The sequence below is a fragment of the Balaenoptera musculus genome, chromosome 4 (genome assembly GCF_009873245.2).
Source record: "Balaenoptera musculus isolate JJ_BM4_2016_0621 chromosome 4, mBalMus1.pri.v3, whole genome shotgun sequence".
Classification (NCBI taxonomy): Eukaryota; Metazoa; Chordata; class Mammalia; order Artiodactyla; family Balaenopteridae; genus Balaenoptera; species Balaenoptera musculus.
The window spans coordinates 79,863,518-79,886,748 of NC_045788.1; the positions used below are offsets into that span (position 1 = coordinate 79,863,518).

General features: G+C 37.3%; 1 protein-coding gene across 4 annotated transcripts in view; it reads left to right on the forward strand.

Annotated features, from left to right (window-relative positions):
- Window positions 1-23,231, forward strand: part of IGSF11 (immunoglobulin superfamily member 11) — a 148,011-nt gene that overhangs the window by 98,770 nt on the left and 26,010 nt on the right. For 2 of the 4 annotated variants that reach the window (XM_036851533.1, XM_036851536.1), the window contains 3 exons: window positions 16,039-16,202; window positions 18,160-18,367; window positions 21,099-21,254. In XM_036851533.1, the coding sequence (XP_036707428.1) occupies window positions 16,039-16,202; window positions 18,160-18,367; window positions 21,099-21,254 (528 nt within the window). The remainder of the gene's footprint in view (window positions 1-16,038; window positions 16,203-18,159; window positions 18,368-21,098; window positions 21,255-23,231) is intronic. The other 2 variants (XM_036851535.1, XM_036851534.1) reach the window with 2 other exon arrangements.

Here is a 23,231-nt window from a genome sequence, read left to right on the forward strand (position 1 = left end):
GTGAGAACTCAAATTTCCAGCGTCTTTTGCTGCTTGGACTTCACTCTCCAGTCGGAGGCGCTTAGGTGAGACCACGACTTGGAAGAGAACCATGTGAGAAACGGGCTCTGTGCTGAACGGAGGCAGCAGCAGGAGAGCGTGGCTGTGGGGGATGGTAGTGTTGTAGGGTTGAGTGCCTGGTAGAGACCTGGCATCAGTACTAGTTGCAGTAAGGTTTTGGCATTTAGGGTTTGATGACAGGGACAGATGCAGCAGTTTTCTCATCAAGCCAGTTCTACAGCATAGTTTTGGATGTTTTCCTAGAAGTTTAGCCTTGAGCTTGCTTGTTTTTCTAGTCAGCTCAGTGATTCTGTGAACTTAAAATCAGATTTATTGAGGTATAATTTACGTACAATAAAATACTGTTTTGGGTTTATTGTTTGTTGGGTTTTGACAGATGTTTACAGTCTCCTAATGATCACCACAATCATGATACTGAATATTTCTATCACCCCAAAGAGGTTATGCCCCCATGTAGTCTTCTCTGTGCCCCCTTTCCTCTCTGCCCTAACTCCAGCCCATTTTCTGCCCCTGTGGTTTTCCCTTTTCCGTAATACCGAATTTTTTAAAACTGTGAATACATATTGTATATAGTTTTTGTTTCTGTGTTCTTTCACTTAGCATAATGCCTTTGATATTTATCCATGTTGCATATATCAGTAGTTTCTTTCTGTTAATGAGTAATTTTCCAGTGTATGCCATAATTATTTTATCCATTCACAAGTTGCTGGACATTTGAGTTTTTTCCAGTTTTTTTGGCTATTGTGAATAAAGATGCTATATGAACCTATAAAAAAACCTATGCATATAGGGGTTTTTTTGTGTGTGTATGTATGTTTTTACATCTCTTGGATAAATACCTAGGATTGGAATTGCTGGATAGTATGGTTAAGTGTATATTTAACTTTGTTAGAAACTGTGAAAATATTCCCAAATGACTGTACCACTTTGTAGTCCTTCCAGAAATGTATGAGGTTTCGAGTTGCTCTGCATTTTGGGCAAAACTTGGTATTGTCAATCATTTTAATTTAACTCATTCTAGTTGATGTGTAGTAGTATCTCAATGTGTTTTTTTTTTTTTTTTCATTTTTAAAGTCTTTATTGAATTTGTTACAATTTTGCTTCTGTTTTATGTTTTGGTTTTTTGGCTGTGAGGTCTGTGGGATCTTAGCTCCCTGACCAGAAATCGAACCCGCACCCCCTGCATCGGAAGGCAAAGTCTCAACCACTGGACCTCCAGGGAAGTCCCCTCAATGTGATTTTTTTTTTTGGGGGGGGGGATTTTTTTTTTTTTATTCAAACAGAAAGTGACAAAAATTATACTCATCCTCATCAGTTCACTCAGTCCCATGTAATTAATTTTTTTTTCATCTTGATCTTTTGTTAGCACTTTTATGAGTTCATCAGTTTTTCATTAGAGTTCTGAAAATGCTTATTCATTCAGTTCAGCAGTACCGTCAGTTACCAGAAACCTGTACTTGTCGGAGTCTTTTCCATGAATTTCTTGAAGATGAAACCCTTTTATAGGAACATATTTGCAAAAGCATCAGAGTACACCCAGAACTGTCTGTAAATGACAAAAGACTTAAAAATGACCACGGTTAAAGATTTGATGAAAGTTCATAATAATGCAGTTGACAAGAAAATTACTTATTTCTGAGATATACATTTTAAAGTAATAACTAGCATTATGACTTATAACATCATACCAGAACATATAAGATTTTTAGAAATTTCATGTAATGTCTGAAACATTTATATTAACATATTTCCATACAAATAACCCAATGAAAGTTTAGTATTAGTTGTTTTGTTTGTTTTTTTATACTCAATGTGATTTTAATTTCCATGTTGACTAATGAAACTGAGTAATAAGAATTTTCATATTCTTATTACTCATTTGTATGTTGTCAATGGTGCGCTTAAAAAATTGGGTTGTTTGTCTTACTGAATTGTAAGAGTTGTTTATATATTGTAAATACAAGTCCTTGATGTGTTTTGAAAATATTTTCTTCCGAACTGTGGCTGGTTTTTGATTTTCTTAAGTGTCTTTTGAAGACAAGAAATTGTTAATTTTGAAAGACTAATTTATCAATTTTTTAAATAGTTCATGCATTTTGTATCCTAAGAAGTCTTTTCCTAACTCAGAGTCATGGAGACTTTCACCTACGTTTCCTTACAGAAATTTCAGTTTTCACTCCTACATTTAGGTTTTTGATCCATTTCAGGTTAACTTTTATATAAGGTGTAAGGTAAGGGTAAAGTTAATATTTTTGCATATGGAGGTCCAGTTCTTCCAGCACTGTTTATTGAAGAGTATCCTTTTCCCGCTGAACAGTCTTGAAATCTTGTTGGAAATCAATCGACCATGTTTGTGTGGATCTGTTTCCATACTCTCTGTATGTCTGTCCTAATGCCGATCCTACACTATCTTGATTACCGTAGCTTACGGTAAGTTTTAAAAATCAGGTATCACAAGTCCTCAAACTTTTTTTCTTTTCAAAATTTGGCTGTTTTAATCTTCACTTTTACACATACATTTTAGAAGCAATTTGTTTATTTCTACAAAGCAGTTCACTGGAATTTTGATTAGGATTGTATTAAATCAATAGATGAATTTTGGGAGACTTGACATCTTAAAAGTATTGTCTTTTGATTAATGGCCATGGTTTATCTCTTTATTTATTTAGGTCCTTAAATTTTTCTCAGGAAAGTTTTGTAATTTTCATTGTATTGGTCTTGCAGATATTTTGTTAAAGTTATTCCCAAGTGTTTCATCTTTTTGGTGCTATTGTAAAAGTGGTATTATTTTTAAATTTTAATTTCCAAATATTCACTGCTATTATATAGAAATATAGTTGATATTCATATATTGACCTTGACTTCTGCAGCCTTGGTAAACTAATTTATTAATTAGAATTTTTTGCTTTTTAGTAGGTTCATTAGAATGTTTAATGTAGATGATTGTGTTATCTGCAAATAATCTGTACAGTTTTATTTTTTCCTTTCCAATCTATATGCCTTTTGCTTCTTATCTTTGACTTATTGCAATGGCTAGGACCTCCATGTTGAATGGATGTGGTGAGAGCAGACATCCTTTCCTTGTTTCTGATCATAGGAGGAAAGCAACTTTAGCCATTAAGTGAAAGTTGCCTTTTATCATTAAATATAATGTTAGCTCTCTATTTTTTTGTAGATGCTTGTTATCCATTTGTGGAAGTTTCCTACTCTTCCTTGTTTGAAGAGAGTTTTTATAATAAACAGATACTGATTTTTGTCACTTTTTCGGTACCCATTGAAAAGTGTGTGTGTGTATTTTTTTTAGTATATTGGCTTGGTAAATTATATTGATTTCAAATACTGAGTGAACCTTGCATTTAAAAGGGTAAACATCACTTTTGTCATTATTAATTATTTTTCTATATATTGCTGGATTCAGTTTGCTAATATTTTGTTAAGGTCTTTTATGCCTATATTTAGAAGGGATGTCAGTCTGTAATTTTCTTTGCTTGTATTGTCTTTGTTGGATTTTGGTATTAGGGTAATGTAAGCCTCATAAAATGAGTTGGGGAGTGTTCCCTTTTTTTTCTGGAAGAATTTATATATGGAATTGGCATTATTTTTTCATTAACTGTTTGGCAGAGTTCACAGTTGAAGCCATTTGGACGTGGTGTTATCTCGGTGGGAGAATTCTTAAATGCAAATTAATTCATTTTTTAAGAAATGAACATAGGGCTAGTCAGGTTATATCTTTTACAGAGAGCTTTGGTAGTTTGTGTCTTTCAAGGGATTTGTTCATTTCATCTGTTTCCAAGATATTAGCATAAAGTTATTTATAATATCCCTTTATTATTCTTTTAATGTCTCTGGGATCTACAGTTATGTCCTTTCCTTCATAATGGTAATTTATGTCTTTTCTTTTATTTTCTTGATAAGTCTGGTTAAAGATTTATCAATTATTGACTTCTCAGAGAACCAGCTTTTGATTTCATTGATTTACTCCATTAATAATTTTCCTGTCTTCATTTTCATTGAATTCTACTGTTATTTTTATACTTTTCTCTTTTGACTTACTTTTGATGTAATTTTCTTTTCCTAGTTTCTTAAGGTGGGTGTTTAAGTTGTTGATAATAAACCTTCTTCTTTCATACTGTGAGCATTTAGATGCTATTAATTTTCCTCAAAGTAGTGCTTGGTTGCTTGCCTTAAATTTTGATGTGTTGTATTTTCATTTTTATGCAATTCAAAAAATTTTCTGATTTTCCTTGTAATTTGGCCTTTGACCTGTGAATTATTTAGAAGTTGATTTTTATAAATATTTGATGATTTTCTATATTTCTTTCTGTTGAGTTATAATTTAATTCACATTCCCTGTGTGATTTTAATTACTTTAAATTGGTTAAAGTTTATTTTGTAGCTCAGAATATGGTCTATCTTGGTGAATGTTCCATGTGCATTTGAAAATAATGTGTATTCCATGATGCTGGGTAGAGTGTCCTAAAAAATCTCAGTTATGTTAAATTCATTTGTACTGTTGTTTAGGTCTTCTGTATTTTCACTGATTTTTTTCTTATTTATTGATTTTTATATATTTGTTTTATGTAATTGTCAATGACAGAAAAGTGTTCCACTCTCTAACTATGATTGAGACTTTTTTCTTTTTATCCTTTCAGTTCTATCAGTTTTTGCTTCATGTACTCTGAAGCTCTGTTGTTAGATGCATACACATGACTATTATGTTCTTGATGAATTGACCCCTTTATCATTATTTAATGTCCCTCTTTATTCCTATTTTGGTGATCTAGTTCTCTCTTCACATGCTGCTTCTTTCAGACTCTCCAACAAGAAGGAAGGTCCTATTGGAGTTGCCAGGCACCGTTGTGTTTGGTACATCTTTTGACAAGGATCTTATGACAGCTATCTCATTAACAACTGCCTGGTCTACACGTGACTGATTTGGTCAGGTGCTGATTTCTGGTATACAATCACTTGTAGCCAGGATGTGAATGAGATCCTGTGTTAAAACCATGGTGACCTATGTAAGGAATTGCTTCATTCTGCTTTCCCTGAGGGGAATTTTGGCTGTGGTAGCCACCATAATATCATGTTCATCATAACACTGCAAATCTTGCATCTGCTTTTGTGGCTTGCTTCTTTAGACATCTAATTATAATCACATTACTCATTTTTACAAAAGGATTTGCAAACACAGATGTTCATAGGAGTCAGGCAGGGATCCTGACTGAGAAAAGTGGGCTATATTGTAGATAATAGGGAGTGGTGGGGATTGTGGCAACGTGGAGAGCTCAAAATTTGTGTGAAGGGGCAGCACTAATTAATTGCCATGAGAAATTCAGGCCCACTATTACTCTTACAGTTTTTTAAGATAAGTTGGTAATCTAGAGTTTTGTATTATTTCATTGTAAGTAATTCAAAGTACTTAAAAACTCTGAGTGGGTCATATAATATAGGCCAAACAAAATATGTATGTAAATCATCTGTAACCTTGCCAGACTGTAGTCAGCCCTGTAAGGGAATTCCTAAATGGAATAGAACAACTATGTCCTAAGTCAGATGTAAAATTAGAGGAGGGTGATAATAATGGGAGACTTGCTGTAGAAGATTCTGATCAAGGTCACATGGAGTGTTAGGAATTATTGCTGAGTAGAAGTCTCCCATATAATAGATAATGCCATGGCACGAAGGGGCCGAGTAGGCAGATGTATATACTTTTGATCACTTGAAAAGTGACAAAGGGGCATGCTAATGTAGAATGTGAGCATTGGTTCAGTACAAGGCCTTGGCCTCCCTCTGGACCTCTGTCTCATCTCTGGGCCTGCTCTTTGGAACTATACCTGAGGAAATCATTCCTATACCTGGGTCCCCTGGCGTGCTCTTTGCCATTGGCATACTTCCTGAGGGATGTTTGTGGCTGAAGAGGAGGAGCCAGTGAGAAAGCACTACAGTGGCATTTAAAGGGGCACCATAATACCATGGAAATACAATACTGTGATATCGTGGGACATGTATGGGGCTACAGTGCTCCAGTCAGAAGATGAGGATGTGTAATTTTATGGTAACCTGCCTTTGTGTACCAACCATAAAGTATGCATATTGTTTACAGAGACTTGGCAGTGGTTCTGTAAATTGATTAATGTCGATGACCAGTGCATAATAAAGCCGTCTACACTGATCAAATTAACCAGATATTTACTCTTCATTTAGTTTACTGCTGTGTTGATGGCCAAAACCTAATTTAATGTCAGTTAACACAAACATTGTTTTTTAGTTAAAATGGCAGTTAAAATTATATAATAATAATTGTAAAGATAATTTCATCTGATTAAAATTTGCTTAAAATATGAAGAGAAAGTGATTTCCTTAAAAATCACTACAGTAAAATAAATAGCTAGTGGGAAGCAGCTGCATAGCACAGGGAGATCAGCTCTGTGCTTTGTAACTACCTAGAGGGGTGGGATAGGGAGGGTGGGAGGGAGACGCAAGAGGGAGGAGATATGGGGATGTATGTATATGTATAGCTGATTCACTTTGCTATAAAGCAGAAACTAACACACCATTGTAAAGCAATTATACTCCAATAAAGATGTTAAAATAAATAAATAAATAAAATATTTAAAACTTAAGAAAAATAAAAAATAAAAAATAAAAATCACTGCAATGTTAGAGACTTGTGTTATTCCATAATTTCCTTCAGGAAACGAGTATAGCATACAATTTTTGTTTTTTTGAAATTTATTTCAGTCTGATGGAACTACAAAACTTAATTTGAACAGGTTAGATGGATTTTATAATTTTTATATGCACGAAACAGCACTTATGAAATCATATGGGAATCATATAAGCCAATAGGCATTATGTGACCGCTGATATTAACATTTGGGGCAAAAGGACAGCATAGATCCTCCAAAATGCCATAAGATCCTGTTGATGCTTTGCTGACCATATTCCTGGAGGGAAGTGGTCTGGCAGTTGGGCTGATCCTGAAACATGAACACATGCTCCATAGACATCAGCAAACACTCTATTTCGACATCTCAGTTAGATTCTTGTGCCAGTCCTGCTTCTGAACTTCAGGTGTTCTGGCTCTGATGGATTTGTAGGGGAGTCCTTGTGTCCTTTGAGTCTAGCCAATCACTGTAAAATGTCCTTTGTCTCTTCTCTTGGCTATGCAGTGTGGATGATCCCTCTTCAGACTTCTAAGGATTCTTTGCTGCCAGCTTCTTTTCCTCTAACATGTACCTCTTGGTCTGAGAAAATGTGAATTTCTTCTTGCTTTAAATCTTGAGAAATAGAGGTCTAAAGAAAGAGTATACACAACCGTTATTTATGGTTTCAACTCCTGGGAGGAAACAGGGCCATGTGCTTTATGTCTTTCTTGTTTAATTGCTAGGAGTCATTCAGAATTCATGAGTTGACTTAATTTTTCTTGGGTGAACGTACTAAGAAAAGAGTCAAGTCTGCAAAATACTGCCAATTCAACTCTTAAATTATGCATTTTACATGTAAATATTGCAAATTGTAAGATATTTTAAATGAATTTTTAATTCAGTATTTAGCATTAAAGTTTAAATTCCTGCCCAGAATTTCAAACATGGAAATACACTCTAACAGGAAATAGGGTTTTTAGGTTTTTGTTTTTTTTTTAATAAAATAGAAAAAAAAGAAGCATTTAAAATGTGAAACACACCCATTTCCTTCCTTCTTACTCTTTCTAAGAAATTCTCAATTATATTCAGTTGAATCAGTATGTTAAATAGGAATCCTGAGACACAATCACAAAGCAACTTTTTGTCTTCCACATCTTTTAAAATTTATTCAAGATCCAGTTTTTCTTTTTCTAGATGAAAATTTAAGCAGGTTACACAACTTTTCTGATCATTCTTAGGTTAAAAATAAAGCAAAGTGGGCTTCCCTGGTGGCGCAGTGGTTGAGAGTCTGCCTGCCAATGCAGGGGGCACGGGTTCGAGCCCTGGTCTGGGAAGATCCCACATGCCGCAGAGCAACTGGGCCTGTGAGCCATAATTACTGAGCCTGCGCGTCTGGAGCCTGTGCTCCGCAACAAGAGAGGCCGCGATAGTGAGAGGCCCGCACACCGTGATGAAGAGTGGCCCCCGCTTGCCACAACTAGAGAAAGCCCTGGCACAGAAACAAAGACCCAACACAGCCATAAATAAAATAAAATTAAAAAAAAAAGCAAAGCAAGAAAATCTCAATTTATACAGAGAAATATATGTGTAGTTCTCAGAAAGCCAGTGACCCACCCTCTAGTCCAGAGGTCTGCCTCCAGTTTCTTTCTCCTGGAAGCCTCATTAGACAGCCCTCTGGGACAGAATCTAAGGGAACCCACATGTGATCCATTCAGATGCCCTTTGCCCTGACATATTCAGGGAAGGTAGCCCCTTTTGCTGGGTGGGAATGGAATGGAACTTATAGCACACCACAGCTCTCCACAAAATCTGTTTCCAGACATTCATGCCTGACCCATTTATTCTCTGTGTAGTCCTAAAAGTTATATAGCCAGTTTTCAGCTGTCTTTGTACAAATCCTTCAGGGTAGTTGATCTTAAAACTCGCTTTGAATGGGCATCATCAGAAAATCTACAAACAACAAATGCTGGAGAGGGTGTGGAGAAAAGGGAACCCTCTTGCACTGTTGGTGGGAATGTAAATTGATACAGCCACTATGGAGAACAGTATGGACGTTCCTTAAAAAACTAAAAATAGAACTACCATACGACCCAGCAATCCCACTACTGGGCATATACCCTGAGAAAACCATAATTCAAAAAGAGTCATGTACCAAAATGTTCATTGCAGCTCTATTTACAATAGCCAGGACATGGAAGCAACCGAAGTGTCCACCGACAGACGAATGGATAAAGAAGACGTGGCACATATATACAGTGGAATATTACTCAGCCATAAAAAGGAACGAAACTGAGTTATTTGTAGAGAGGTGGATGGACCTAGAGACTGTCATACAGAGTGAAGTAAGTCAGAAAGAGAAAAACAAATACCGTATGCTAACACATATATATGGAATCTAAAAAAAAAAAAGTCATGAAGAACCTAGGGGCAAGACTGGAATAAAGATGCAGACCTACTAGAGAATGGACTTGAGGATACGGGGAGGGGGAAGGGTAAGCTGGGACAAAGTGAGAGTGTCATGGACATATATACACTACCAAATGTAAAATAGATAGCTAGTGGGAAGCAGCCGCATAGCCCACGGAGATCAGCTCGGTGCTTTGTGACCACCTAGAGGGGTGGGATAGGGATGGTGGGAGAGAGAGAGATGCAAGAGGGAAGAGGTATGGGGACATATGTATATGTATAACTGATTCACTTTGTTATAAAGCAGAAACTAACACACCATTGTAAAACAATTATACTCCAATAAAGATGTTAAAAAAAAAACCCAAAAAAACAAAAGCTCACTTTGAATGGGCATCATCAGAAAATCTACAAACAACAGATGCTGGAGAGGGTGTGGAGAAAAGGGAACCCTCTTTCACTGTTGGTGGGAATGTAAATTGATACAGCCACTATGGAGAACAGTATGGAGGTTCCTTAAAAAACTAAAGATAGAATTGCCATATGACCCAGCAATCCCACTACTGGGCATGTACCCAGAGAAAACCATAACTCAAAAAGACATATGCACCCCAATGTTCATTGCAGCACTATTTACAATAGCCAGGTCATGGAAGCAACCTAAATGCCCATTGACAGACGAATGGATAAAGAAGATGTGGTACATATATACAATGGACTATTACTTGCCATAAAAAGGAACGAAATTGAGTCATTTGTAGAGACATGGATGGACCTAGAGACTGTCATACAGAGTGAAGTAAGTCAGAAATGGAAAAACAAATATCTCATATTAACGCATATATGTGGAATCTAGAAAAATGGTACAGATGAACCGGTTTGCAAGGCAGAAATTGAGACACAGATGTAGAGAACAAATGTATAGACACCAAGGGGAGAAAGCGGGGGATGGTGGTGATGGTGGTGGGATGAATTGGGAGATTGGGATTGACATATATACACAAATATGTATAAAATAGATAACTAATAAAAAATAGCTTTTAAAAAAACTCGCTTTGATATCTCATATCTTATATCTGACATTTTAAGGTGTTGGATGACTTTCAAAATTATCTTTCATAGAGAATTCTGATAGCTAAAGAGCAAAATAGACTTTTTATGTCAAGTTCTGTATATATGAGACTGAGAGTAGAGCAGATATATTTACAAATAAATTGAGTTTTTATTGCTCAGTGTTGGTTCTGTTGGTAAAGAACTATCTCTTCACCTTAATCATACTACAAGTAATCGTATCATTTGTTTTCAGAGTTATGGTCTGTGGAAGAGTTTGGAATAGTAGAAAATATACTCTATCGGAAGTCAGAAGAAATAGGTCCTATCTTAAGACCTTTGGCAAGTCTATCTCTTTGGACCTAGTATCTTCGTGTGCAAATTGAATTAGATCAATTAAGCAATATATATTTATTGAGTTCATATTGTGTGCTTACAGTAATGGAGTTACTCTGGAGTTAATGTACCTCACAGTATTCCGAGGATGTTATCTTAAATAATCACACTGATGAAAATATGATTACAAGTTTGAATAGTGTTCAGAATAACAAGAACACTGCTTTATGACCTAAGCTGAGGGGTCAGGAAATGCTCGTCTGTGAGAAGATAGCACTTGAGCTAATATGAAGAATGAGTAGGAGGTAACATATTAAGTAAAAGATTGGGTGTGGAACAGAGCAAATCAGAGGAGAGACAGAGGACAGAGCGAAGGCTGTGATGGAAGTAGTCAAGAGAAATTTTATCGGTAAAATGGATCAGATTTGATCGTGGACTGGGTTTGGGAGATGATGAGAGAGTAGAAGGAATCAAGAAAGATTTCTAAGTTTCTGACTTGTCTAACCTGATGGCTAGTTGAGCCATTTGCTAGCACAGGGAACTCTAAAAAGGAGCCAGATATACAGGGGATGCAGGCATGGTGGGGAAGATCAAAAGTCTGATCTTGGATGAGTTATCTTTGAGATTTCTGTGTGGAGATGTCTAGGAGGCAGTTGTATATAAGAGGAGAGGTTTGGGTTAGTTAAATTTGGAAGCCATTGCCTTGTGTATGAGAAATGAACCCATGATAGTGAATGAGAGTCTGAAGGGAGAGAGCTTAGAATAAGAAAAGACAGCCGATTGAGGAATGCCAACATTTAATAGCTGGGTAGAGAAGGGAGAAACAGCAGAAGAGACTGAGAAGTATCCAGAGATATGGAAGGAAAACCAGAAGTAAATTACATCACTGAAGCTAAGGGAAAGCTGTGTTTCAAGAAGGAGAGGGGAATGGTTATCACTGCTAGATGCTACTGAGAGTCCAAGAATGAATTCAAGAGTCATGGAGCCATCAGGAGGTCTCTGGGAAACCTAGGGAGAACTATGTTAAGAAGTAATGGTGGCAGGAGTGGATTGAAGACTAAATGTAGAAGAGTCTGGAGAGAGGGCAGTCCCTGGAGGGAACTGTGGGGTGGAGGGAGGGAGGAATTTTGTTCTAAGTGGAAATACTTGAGTATGTTTAAATGCTGTCAGGAAGTCTCCAGTGCAGAGCAAGAGGCTGAGGCTACAAAAGAGGGGACAGTCTATGATAAGGTTACTAAGGAGGCCAAGAGGATGAAATATAAATTATGCTCACCTGAGAGGCTGGCCTTAGATGAACTTCTCTAATCTAAGAGGAGAGAGGAAGAAGAGGGTAAGGCAGATCAAAGCTGACTTGGAAGCAGGAAGTTGAGGGAGCTTTTATCTGATGGCTTTATGTAAAAGTCCATACTAACTTAAAATTTGGTGATTGTATAATATAGTAGTGATGATAAAAACAAACATTTATGGACTGATTTCTGTGTGTTATGTGTGGTCTTTAAGTATATGTTCGCTGTAGATAAACTGTCTGGATTTGAATCCAGAGCTTACCATTTCCTTGAGCTATGTGACCTATAGCTGGTTTTTATTCTCTCTGGGCCTAAATTTCTTATGGATAAGAAATTATATATGAGGTATAAGATACTTTATAGTATTAAATGAGTTTGTGTGTGTATACGTGTATGTACATGTAAATGTTTACATATAGTGCTTCATGTGGACTCGCTATGTGGTCAGTGTGCCCTAAATGTCAGCTAGCAATAGTGGTGTGGTAATGGTCACTGTCAGCCGTCAGCATCTGGTATTGCCCTCATCATACCCTTCTAACGATGTGATGATGGTATTAGCTCTATTTTACAGGTGAAGCAATGGAATCAGAGAATAAGTGACTTATTTGAGGCCACGCAGTTAAGTAGATGAAAGAGCCAGATTTCAAACTAGACCTATCCAGCTTCAAACCCATACTTTTACAAGTTCTGAAAGCGGCTTATCTAGAGTATTTATTCTGCACCTATCTCAATGCTTGAGATTTCAGGGTTAACCTTATGTAAAAATGTGAGATAAATGAAGTCAGTCTTTCACAGCTTCTGCCACCCTGGAGGCCTGCCCTCTGCCAGCAGACCTGCTCTGTTTCCCTCAGCTCCCACCCCGATCCTGTGAATCTACTCTTCCTTTACTGGAATCCTATCGTATTTTGGTAGTTTTCCCATCTACATCTTTATCTTTCATTCTTAGTCTGTCTTGCCCTTTTTTTCTTTTTAAAATTTGTATCAAAGATTGTGTGAGTTCAGCTTAAAAATAGTAAATTGAGGGTGGGGGGTATATGTTACCCTGTATAGTTAGTTTAAGGGGCGGCGTATTCCCTACACTTCTTCCTTGGAGTATTATCTGAAGAATGAAGTGATGGAGGTTTTTTGCCAGTTTGGTTTCCACACTTACTTTTAAAAATCTCCATTGCATTTATTGATCATAACAAATATCCTCCATTAACCCACTTCTACCCATGAGGTGACTTCTTCCTGCCATTGCCTGTTCCATGCCCAAGTAACCTCCACTTTCTGCCTCTTAGCACCTGAGGTTCATTCAACTTTCCTTTTTAAAACTTAGAGACTTTCCCTCATGTTATTTAACTTAGAGACTTTTCCTGATGTTATCAAGTGCTTTATATTCTACCACAGATGGCTCATTTTATGAAACATTTTATCCTGTAAATTTAACTCCTAAGAGTGTCATTGGACTGTATGTGAAGAGCACAAAGTTTTATGGAAGGAAGGTGTTATGTATGTTTATTTTTTAAACAAATTGTAATCATAACAGTATGTTATTGTGTTATTTTTTTGGGCAAACTGAGGTAATATCACTTCAAAATAAAACGGTTTGAGATACTGCCATGGACTTAATGTATTTTTCACAGTTAGAATAGCTTCTTTATTGGATCCCTCTGACCTATTTTAATCTCCTCTTATTCCCATATTGTACTATAGTCCCAGGGGGCAGGCATTCTTTTCAGAAAAGATAACAGTTGATTTTGACTTGTCAGGAGTTAGCTCTGGTAAGTTACTGTTTTCTTTTTTTTGAATTTTAATAGCAATACTGAGGTATAATTGACATTCCAAAGAACTCACCCATTTAAAGTATAAAATTCAGGCTTCCCTGGTGACGCAGTGGTTAAGAATCCGCCTGTCAGTGCAGGGGACACGGGTTCGAGCCCTGGTCTGGGAAGATCCCACATGCCGCAGAGCAACTAAGCCCGTGCGCCACAACTACTGAGCCTGTGCTCTAGAGCCTGCGAGCCACAACTGCTGAAGCCCGCGTGCCTAGAGCCCGTGCTCTGCAACATGAGAAGCCACTGCAATGAGAAGTCTGCACACCGCAACGAAGAGTAGCCCCCGCTCGCTGCAACTAGAGAAAAGCCCGTGCGCAGCAACGGACACCCAACACAGCCAAAAATAAATAAATAAATAAATAAATATATTTTTAAAAGTATATAATGCAATTATTTTTAGTAAATTTATACAACCATCAAAACAATACAGTTTTAGAAGTTTTCCATTGCCTTAGAAAGTTCCTTTGAACCTATTTGCATCAGTCCCTTTTCCCTTCTCTCTTGCCCCACGCAGCCACTGATTTGCTTCCTGTCTCTATAGATTTGCCTTTTCTGGACGTTTCATATAAATGGAATAATACAGTATGTAGGCTTTTGAATCTGCCTTCTTTCACTTAGCAAAATGTTTTTGAGAGGCTCATCTATGTTGCAATATGTATCAGTAGCTTGTTGCTTTTTATTTCTGAATAGTATTTCATTGCATGGATATACCACATTTTGTTTATCCATTCATCAGCTGATGGATATTTGTATTATTTCCATTTGGAGGTATGATATCAGTAATGCTGTTATAAGCATTCATGGTCTTTGTGTGGGCATATATTTTCATTTTACTTGGGTAGATTCCTAGGAATGGAATTTCTGGGTTATATGGTAAGTTTGTTCCATGTCTGTGTTAAACTTTTTAAGAAACTGAAACTATTTTCCGAAGTGACTATACAATTTTACATTTCCACCAGCAGTGAATGAGGAGGATTCCAGTTTCCCTACATCCTTGTTCAGCACGTGGTTTTGTCTTGATTATAACCATTCCACTGGATGTGTGATGATACCTTATTGTGGTTTTAATATGCAGTTTCATAGTGAATAATAATGTTGAGCAGCTTTCCATGTGCTTGTTATTAACCTTTGTTGAAATACATACTCAGATGTTTTGCCCATTTAATATTAGGTTGTTTGTCTTTTTATTATTGAGTTGTAATCGTTCTTTATATATTCTGTATACAAGTCCTTTATCAGATATGTAAGTTGCAAATATTTTTTCCCAGTCTATACCTTGGCTTTTTATTTTTTTAATTAAGTCTTCTGAATCACAGAAGTTTTTCAAAATTTTAATCAAGTTCAGTTTATTAATTGTTTTCTTTTACGGTTTATGGTCCTGGTGATATAACTAAGACCACTTTGACTAATCCAAGGCCGCAAAGGTTTTCTTCTATGTTTATTTCTAGAAGTTTAATAGTTTTAGCTCTTACATTTAGGTCTATGATACATTTTGAGTCGATTTTTGTGTATGCTGTGAGGTAAGGGTCTGAGTTAAATTTTTTGCATATTAATATTGAATTGTTCCAGAATCATTTTTTGAAAAGACTATTTTTTCCCTCATTTAATTGTCTTGTACCTTTGTTGAAAAGCATTTGATCATAAATAAATAGGGTTTATTTCAGAACGATCAATCCTGTGCCATTTGTCTGGTGCTCTGTCCTTATGCTAGTATTACACTGTCTTGATTGCTATAGCTAATTTATAGCAAATTTTGAAATAAGATAGTGTAACGTCTCCAAATTTGTTCTTGTTTTTCAATATTCTTTTAGCTATTCTAGTTCTTTGCCTTGTCATGTGTTTTAGAATTAGCATGTCAATATCTGCAAAAAGCGTGCTGCGATTTTGATTGGCATTGCTCTCCATCATAGATCTATTTGGAGAGGATTGGCATCTTAACAGTGTTGATTCTTCCAATCCATGAACATTGCATATCCATTTATTTAGTCTTATTTGATTTTTCATCAGCATTTTATAGTTTTCAGGATATAGATCCTGAGCATATTTTGTTGGATTTATATATAAGCATTTAATTTTACAGTGTGTTATTGTGTAATGATTCTTTAAAATACTTTCAGTTTATTTCTTATCCCTCATTACCATTAAAGCTTTGCTTAGACCCTGTCAGTTGAATTCTCCCAATCTGTATTTGAATCTGGCAAATATCAGATAGTGTCTTACAAAATAGAATAAGTGTCTTCTAATATTTTTCCTTTATAGTTTCTAAGAAGTAAAAGGTTGAAAAATTTTTATTATTTTGACTCAGTGAGTGGTCAAAAGTGATGTTTAGTAAGACTGTCATGTCAGTCTGTTTACATTACTGATAATATAAAACACACAGACCTTTTCTGAAGAGGTTTGGTCTATCACATAACCTCTTTGTTCCTCCTTCTGTAGGTGTTGCAGCTTCCCTGGAAGTCTCCGAGAGCCCTGGGAGTGTCCAAGTGGCCCGGGGTCAGACAGCAGTCCTGCCCTGTACTTTCAGTACCAGCGCCGCCCTCATTAACCTCAATGTCATTTGGATGGTCATTCCTCTGTCCAACGCGAACCAGCCTGAGCAGGTACTTCTGTCCCATCCTGTGCTACCTCTGAAATTTCAATCTTTTCACAAGAGGTGGGTAGGAAAGCATCTTGAGTACATATCTGATTTCTAGAATAAGGTGATACTTCCACTGAACCTAAGCTGTTTTAAGTCCTACTCCTGCATTATTAGTCAACTATCAGAAGAAGCTATCCTCTTTGTAAAAGATATTTTTTTTAATTAAGAGATGTCAAGGGGATCCTTCTGAGGATTTTATGTAGGAACCTGGAATTTCATCAAAACACATTGCTGACAGGAAATACCGAGACAGAAAAAGCAAAGTATATTTTGACAGGGAGGGACTACCACTAACATAGGTGGATGAGAGAGTACTTTTAAAAGATAGTGATAGGGCTTCCCTGGTGGAGCAGTGGTTAAGAATCTGCCTGCCAATGCAGGGGACACGGGTTCGAGCCCTGGTCCGGGAAGATCCCACCTGCCGCAGAGCAGCTAAGCCTGTGCTCTAGAGCCCGTGAGCCACAACTACTGAAGCCCACGCGCCTAGAGCCCGTGCTCTGCAACAAGAGAAGCCACCACATTGAGAAGCCCACACACCGCAACAAAGAGTAGCCCCCACTTGCCACAACTAGAGAAAGCCTGTGCGCAGCAACGAAGACCCAATGCAGCCAAAAATAAGAATTAATTAATTAAAAATAAATAAATAAAGGTAGTGATAATATTAAGGAAGTAACATTAGGTAGTAGTACTTGATTTTTTTGGTTAATTGCACAAGTATTTTAAAATAAACAAAGCCAGGTACACTAGCTCTCTTCCAAGAGTCTCAAATAAATTAGGGTACGTGAAAATAGAAGCTACTATCTAATAAGGTGTATCAGTTATAGGTAAAAGATCCCATAATATGCGATACCCACTGCAGAAAATAATCCTCGGAAAATTAGTGAATTGTGACCATGACTATACCTTCATTCCCAAAATTAACTTATTTCTGTTATGAAGCTGTTCGGCTTCAGTAAGCTTTTTACTACCTAAAAATATTTGATAAGCTGAGTTTTCTGATAGGAAATTTAAATTGATATATTTAACAGGAACCTCTTCTATTTCCTTAATCCATGGAACTTTAATAATTAGACTGAGCCTTTGAGATCGTTTTGTTCAGCTTCATCATTTTAGGAGTCAGTGACAGAGGCAACCAAAGACTTGACCACAGTCTGCCAGACATTTAAGGTAGAGCTAAGATAAAACCAGGTGCCTCACTCTCAGCCCAAGGGGCTTTTTGCAGTACCACTCTGAGTCCTCTCCCATGAAGAGTTAACTTTGGTAAAGAAATGGACGTAGATAAGCAATCATGGACTCATAACTCTTCTTCCCTTTTATGGCGTTCACTTATATTCAGTCTATAACTGTGAGCTATCATTTTGTGACCTGGTAAGCATGAGAATGGCAGTGTTAATTTTTTTTAACATTTTTTCTGGAATTAATTTTTTGCACTGGTAAAAGTATTTATGAACTAATAGTAAGGTATCATAAAATGCACTTTCTATATTCTGTTGAGTTAGGTAAGGATACGATGTTATTCCAGTTTGGTATGTAAGAATTTAGAACCCCTGATATCTACAGACAGGTGCTGTAGTACAAAGTTGGTGACCTAGAGGGGTGGGATAGGGAGGGTGAGAGGGAGGGGATATGGGGGATATATGTCTACATATAGCTGATTCACTTTGTTATGCAGCAGAAACTAACACAACATTGTAAAGCAATTATACCCAATAAAGATGTTAATAAAATAAAATAAAATGAAATGAAAAAGAAAAAAAAAAGCCCAACAAATAATTTAAAAAAAAAAGTTGGTGACCACTCTAATATTAGAAATATAATTTTCCAATGTTTGATATAGTCTGCTGTTTACTAGATAGTTATTGTTATGTGTCTAGAAGGAGATGCAGTGGCCAATTTATTTCTTTTGCTTTCCTTTGCAGGTCATTCTGTATCAAGGTGGACAGATGTTTGACGGTGCCCCCCGGTTCCATGGTAGGGTAGGATTTACAGGCACCATGCCAGCCACCAATGTCTCTATCTTCATTAACAACACCCAGCTATCAGATACAGGCACCTACCAGTGTTTGGTTAACAACCTTCCAGATAGAGGGGGCAGGAATATTGGGGTCACCGGTCTCACAGTTTTAGGTGAGTGACAGGAAATGTTGCAGGTACTTTGGCTTTACTTACGAATTTACTCTCAAGCATATTTACTTCTGCCAGTTTTTCTGTACTCTCTTTCTGCTTGCGTCCTTTTCCTGTCCTCTCTCCTTTCAGCTCCATCTGGACTCTGCTTCTCCATGCTTCGTCCACATAGTCTCCCCACCCATTACTCCATTTCAGGTGGCTCTTGAAAGCTTACTTGTTAAATGACTTTTCCTCAAGGTGGAGAAAGGTGGTATAAAATACCATCAAAAGTGGCCTCTCACTTTTCCTAAGCTTTTATAGGATAGGACTTATTGTTGAGAGCAAATTAAATCAAGAACAATTGATTATAAGCAGGGAGCAGGGGTTTTAGCACATGTGAGAATAAATTTACTACTACTTCATATCTATGTAATGCTGAGTAGGCCCCCGACAGTTCTAAGCTTTCACCTCTTGTCCTGGAAGAATTTTAGTAATACTTCCTTTTACTCTCAAAAGTATCCTTGTTTGAATGAGAAATTATATGATCAGTTTGGTCTTAATACCGAGATCAAATAGATTTAGAGTCTTTTCCAATGTTTTATAGACCATGAACAACAATAAAGTTTAGCTTAAAATTTAGGTCTCTGTACTCAAACCAGCATTCTTTCTATTATACCATACAGATAGACTATCTCATGCTAAATTAAATTCATTCTGAGCACGTTTTATTTCTCACTTCCGCTGCTTCTGAAATAAAGCGCTGCCTCCTAAATGGGTACTTGTGGTAGAAGTGGCTAAATTCAGTTCATCTGGGGAGGATGAGAAGTACTTAGAGAAGCCTGTTGCTCTGGACTGTCCTCCATCCTACTGAAGTCTCAGAATCGACTCCAGGATTCCTTGGTACATTCCCCCCCTTTTCCCTTCCACTGTTGAGTCACTTGAAGATACCAGTGTTGGGGGTTCTTGCCATTTTCCTTCTTTGGACAAGAAAATGCTATAGCCCTGGTGCCTTGTTCTCCCAGTCTTCAAACAGAATAAGAAAACCAAGGACAAGTGGGAGATTTCTGTCCTAGAACTATTATTCATTCAAATATATTAAAATTATATAGGCTTTAAAGCACTCTGAGTACTGAATACAGAGCACTATTGGAATTTAACATTATTTTGACGCTTACACCTGTAGTTTAGGTAGTGAGCTTCCCACATGATCCACATTTATTTTTTCATTTTTTAAAGGAAGAAAAAAACCCTGTAATTTATCTTATAGTTACTACTACCTTCAGATAATTATTTTGGCTTTCCCCTCATAGTCTCATGGTGGCAATGTTTAAAGTAGTAAATTGAGATTGGTTTATCTCATCACAGCAGTTAAGATTCCCTGAGATTTTTCAGTCTTTCTCCCTAACCCTTTCATTGTTCTCTCTTCCCCCACCCATTTTCTTTGCTGGTTCCTCTGTGTAGTGCATTCATTTTCCACTCATTCATTCATTTTTGCAAGGTTGAACACATTTATTAAGAAGTCATTAGCATTACAAGTGCATCATCACTTGTATTTAAACTCTACTGTATGCATTACCCAATATGAGAATCCAAGCCATGGGCTTAGTTTATATTTTTATTTGCTTGCTTTTTCACTATAAACTATCACCTTCTTCCTTTAGTATTCTTTTTTTTTTTGTTTCACATCCTTTGTGTCCTTATCTGTCTTAGTGATTATAAAATGTCCATTGCATTACTATCAAGTAGTAGATATGCTTAAACCTTGCTCTGACTCCTCCCACCATAAAACAGAAGTTGGTATAATGTTGGTGTGTCTGGTTTTGTTTGTAAAGTAACAAAGAACTATGGTAAGGTGGTCTTAGCCGAGAGTAGCCGGCAGGGTAAGTGGATGCTGTTCCTTGAAATATCTTCTTTACAAGGGGGCTCTTTCATCCATTAAAAATTTTAATTGTGGTAAAATATAACAAAATTTACCATCTTAGCCAATTTTTAAGTGAACAGTTTAGTATATTCACATTGTTCTGCAACCAACCTCCGGAACTTTCTTCAACTTGCAAAAATAAAACTCTGCTCATTAAATGACATTTCTCTCTCTGCTCAGCAGCTGGAAACCACTGTTCTATTTTCTTTTTCTATGAATTTGAGTACCCTAGGTGCTGCATATAAGTGGAATCATGCATTATTTGTCTTCTTATAACTGAATTATTTCACTTAGCATGTTCTCAGGGTTCATCCATGTTGTAGCATGTGTCAGAATTTTCTTACTTATCAAGGTTAAATAATATTCCATTGTATGTATACACTATATTTTGTTTATCCTTCCATCCCTCTATGGACACTTGGGTTGTTTCCACCTTTTCGCTATTGTGAATAATGCTGCTCTGAACATGTGTGTATTCAGTAATGCTTATAAAAGCAATATGTTGACATGAAGGATCTTAAGAATTCTTCGAATACTTCTTTGGAGGAAGAATAGTGAAACTAAAACCGTAAGATATCTTAAAAATATAATCAGAGGGTGTTGCCCCTTTTACATATTTGCTCCCTGCCAGCTAAAGTTGTAGGCCCTGCACCTATGGCCAAACCTGTGCATCGTACATACCATTCACTGGCTTTGCTCATGAGGTAGTCTTCTGGTATGTGTCCCCAAAACAGTGTTACCTGAGGTTCTAGTGCTGAATGTTGATGTCTCCTCGGTCATCATTTGGCTCATGGTAAATGTATTCTTTATTGCTTACCCTTCCTATTATAGTTCCTCCTTCTGCCCCACACTGCCAAATCCAAGGACCCCAGGATATCGGCAGCGATGTCATCCTGCTCTGTAGCTCAGAGGAAGGCACTCCTCGACCAACTTACCTTTGGGAGAAGCTAGACAGTAGCCTCCAACTACCCCCAACAGCCACTCAGGGTATGTACGGTGTTGCTTCGCCCATTTAATTCATTATCATGGAAAATTCTGACTCGGCAGGCTCACAAAGTAAGTGACTTTAATAGAGTTTGAAAAATAACACACTCTATTTGTAACTGCTGAAAAAGCTATCTGGATCGTTTTGTGTTTTCAACTTTAAAGAGAATAAAAATATCTCCTTTCATCTTCGCAATGCTGCCTTTATGAAATATATCTTATCCAGTGGTAGCTATATATGGAAATTCTGTCCCTTTGTAGTGAAGACTTAAAATAGCTAATTGGTAGTTTCCTTGAATTGTTAACTGTAAGACAAGCCTTGAAGTTTATAACTGAGAATCTACTTCCTACTTAAGAAACAACTGCCTAATTTAGTATGAGAAACATCAGCATGGTCATGAGAGGGTTAATCATCCTGTTTTCAGCCTCAAGTCTAATTAGAGGAGGAAGATGGAAAAGAGAACAGGAAAAGGCCTCAGATCATGGGAGATCCAGGAGTTGATCACACCAGATAGGTAAAGATGGAGGAGGCATTAGTATCACCGATGGTTTTCTGCATGTAAATCCAGCAGCTTAGATTAGATATTAAAGGAAACACCCTTGAAAAATTGAGGAAAATTTATGAAATGAGGGAAATTACAGAATTATATATGTAATTTCTATTTCAAGAGAATAAAATTTAGCAGTCTTGTGTGTTGCATCATCTCTAATACAGAGCATGTCTCTTCTAGCATTCTCAGGGCAGATTTGCAAATCTTAACTTAAGGAGTTGGCAGTTAATGGAGAGGTCCCAAACAACCTTAGTTATGCCTGATAAGTTTGAATCATATTTTTGGTATAGACCTGTCATGGAAAGGAAAGTCCTAAGTTGTATGGTGAAGTTAGACATTAAAGAACCAGGATCACCAGCCTCTTAAGAGCTTTTAAGTTTCCTTTAAGAATCCCCACAGAAATTATTAATGGACCTTCCCATCACTTTTTAGTTAACCTAGCCCAGTATTATTTTAAAAAACTTCTTTTCAACATAATAACTTTTGGGTTACTCTAATAATGATCACTGCAATGCTGTTGTTCCCTACTGATTGTTCATTGCTAGATGTTTTAGCCATACTGTGGGCTAAATAGCTTTTTTTTCTTTTTGGTGGACTAATCTGTTAATATTACCATTGTAAGTGGCATGTTTAAATTAGCTCTTGTCTTGAAATCCTGAAAACTATATTCAAGTTCTAGATTTTCCAGTAACTATTTCTGTGACAGTTCACCTCTTCATTGCCTTTTTGTAAAATAAGGCAATTTAACAATATCATCTCCAAGGTCCTCTGTATCAGCATTAAGATTCTATGATTTTAAAAAAAAGATGGCGCCCCAGTGAGAGCCAGGCAGGGAGAGAAAGCCAGAGACGGTGCCCGCCAGGCAGCAAGTCTAGCTAAGCGCTACCTCGGATGCCTGCCCCTCAGGCCGAAGCTCCAGGACAAGCAGATCAGCCTCCCCGACACGAGGTCTGGGCGCCCAGTGACTGCTTTGCACTGGTCCCTGGAGCAGCATTGCCTTTGAAGATATGTATGTGTTGCTAACAAATGACTGACTCTGGACCTGAACAATGGAAGCCACAGAATGAACGACGTACCTGAGCAAGTCACACTATCAGTTCTGTTGGAGAGACCTTCAAGATGGCGGAGGAGTAAGAGGTGGAGATCACCTTCCTCCACACAAATACATCAGAAATGCAACTAAATGTGGAACAGCTCCTACAGAACACCTACTGAACTCTGGCAGAACCTCAGACTTCCCAAAAGCCGTGCGACTGACAGGGTCTTGGTGCTCCGGCCGGGTGTCAGGCCTGTGCCTCTGAGGTGGGAGAGCCGAGTTCAGGACATTGGTCCACCAGAGACCTCCCAGCTCTATGTAATATCATACAGCGAAAGCTCTCCCAGGGATCTACATCTTAACGCTAAGACCCAGCTCCTCTCAACAAACAGC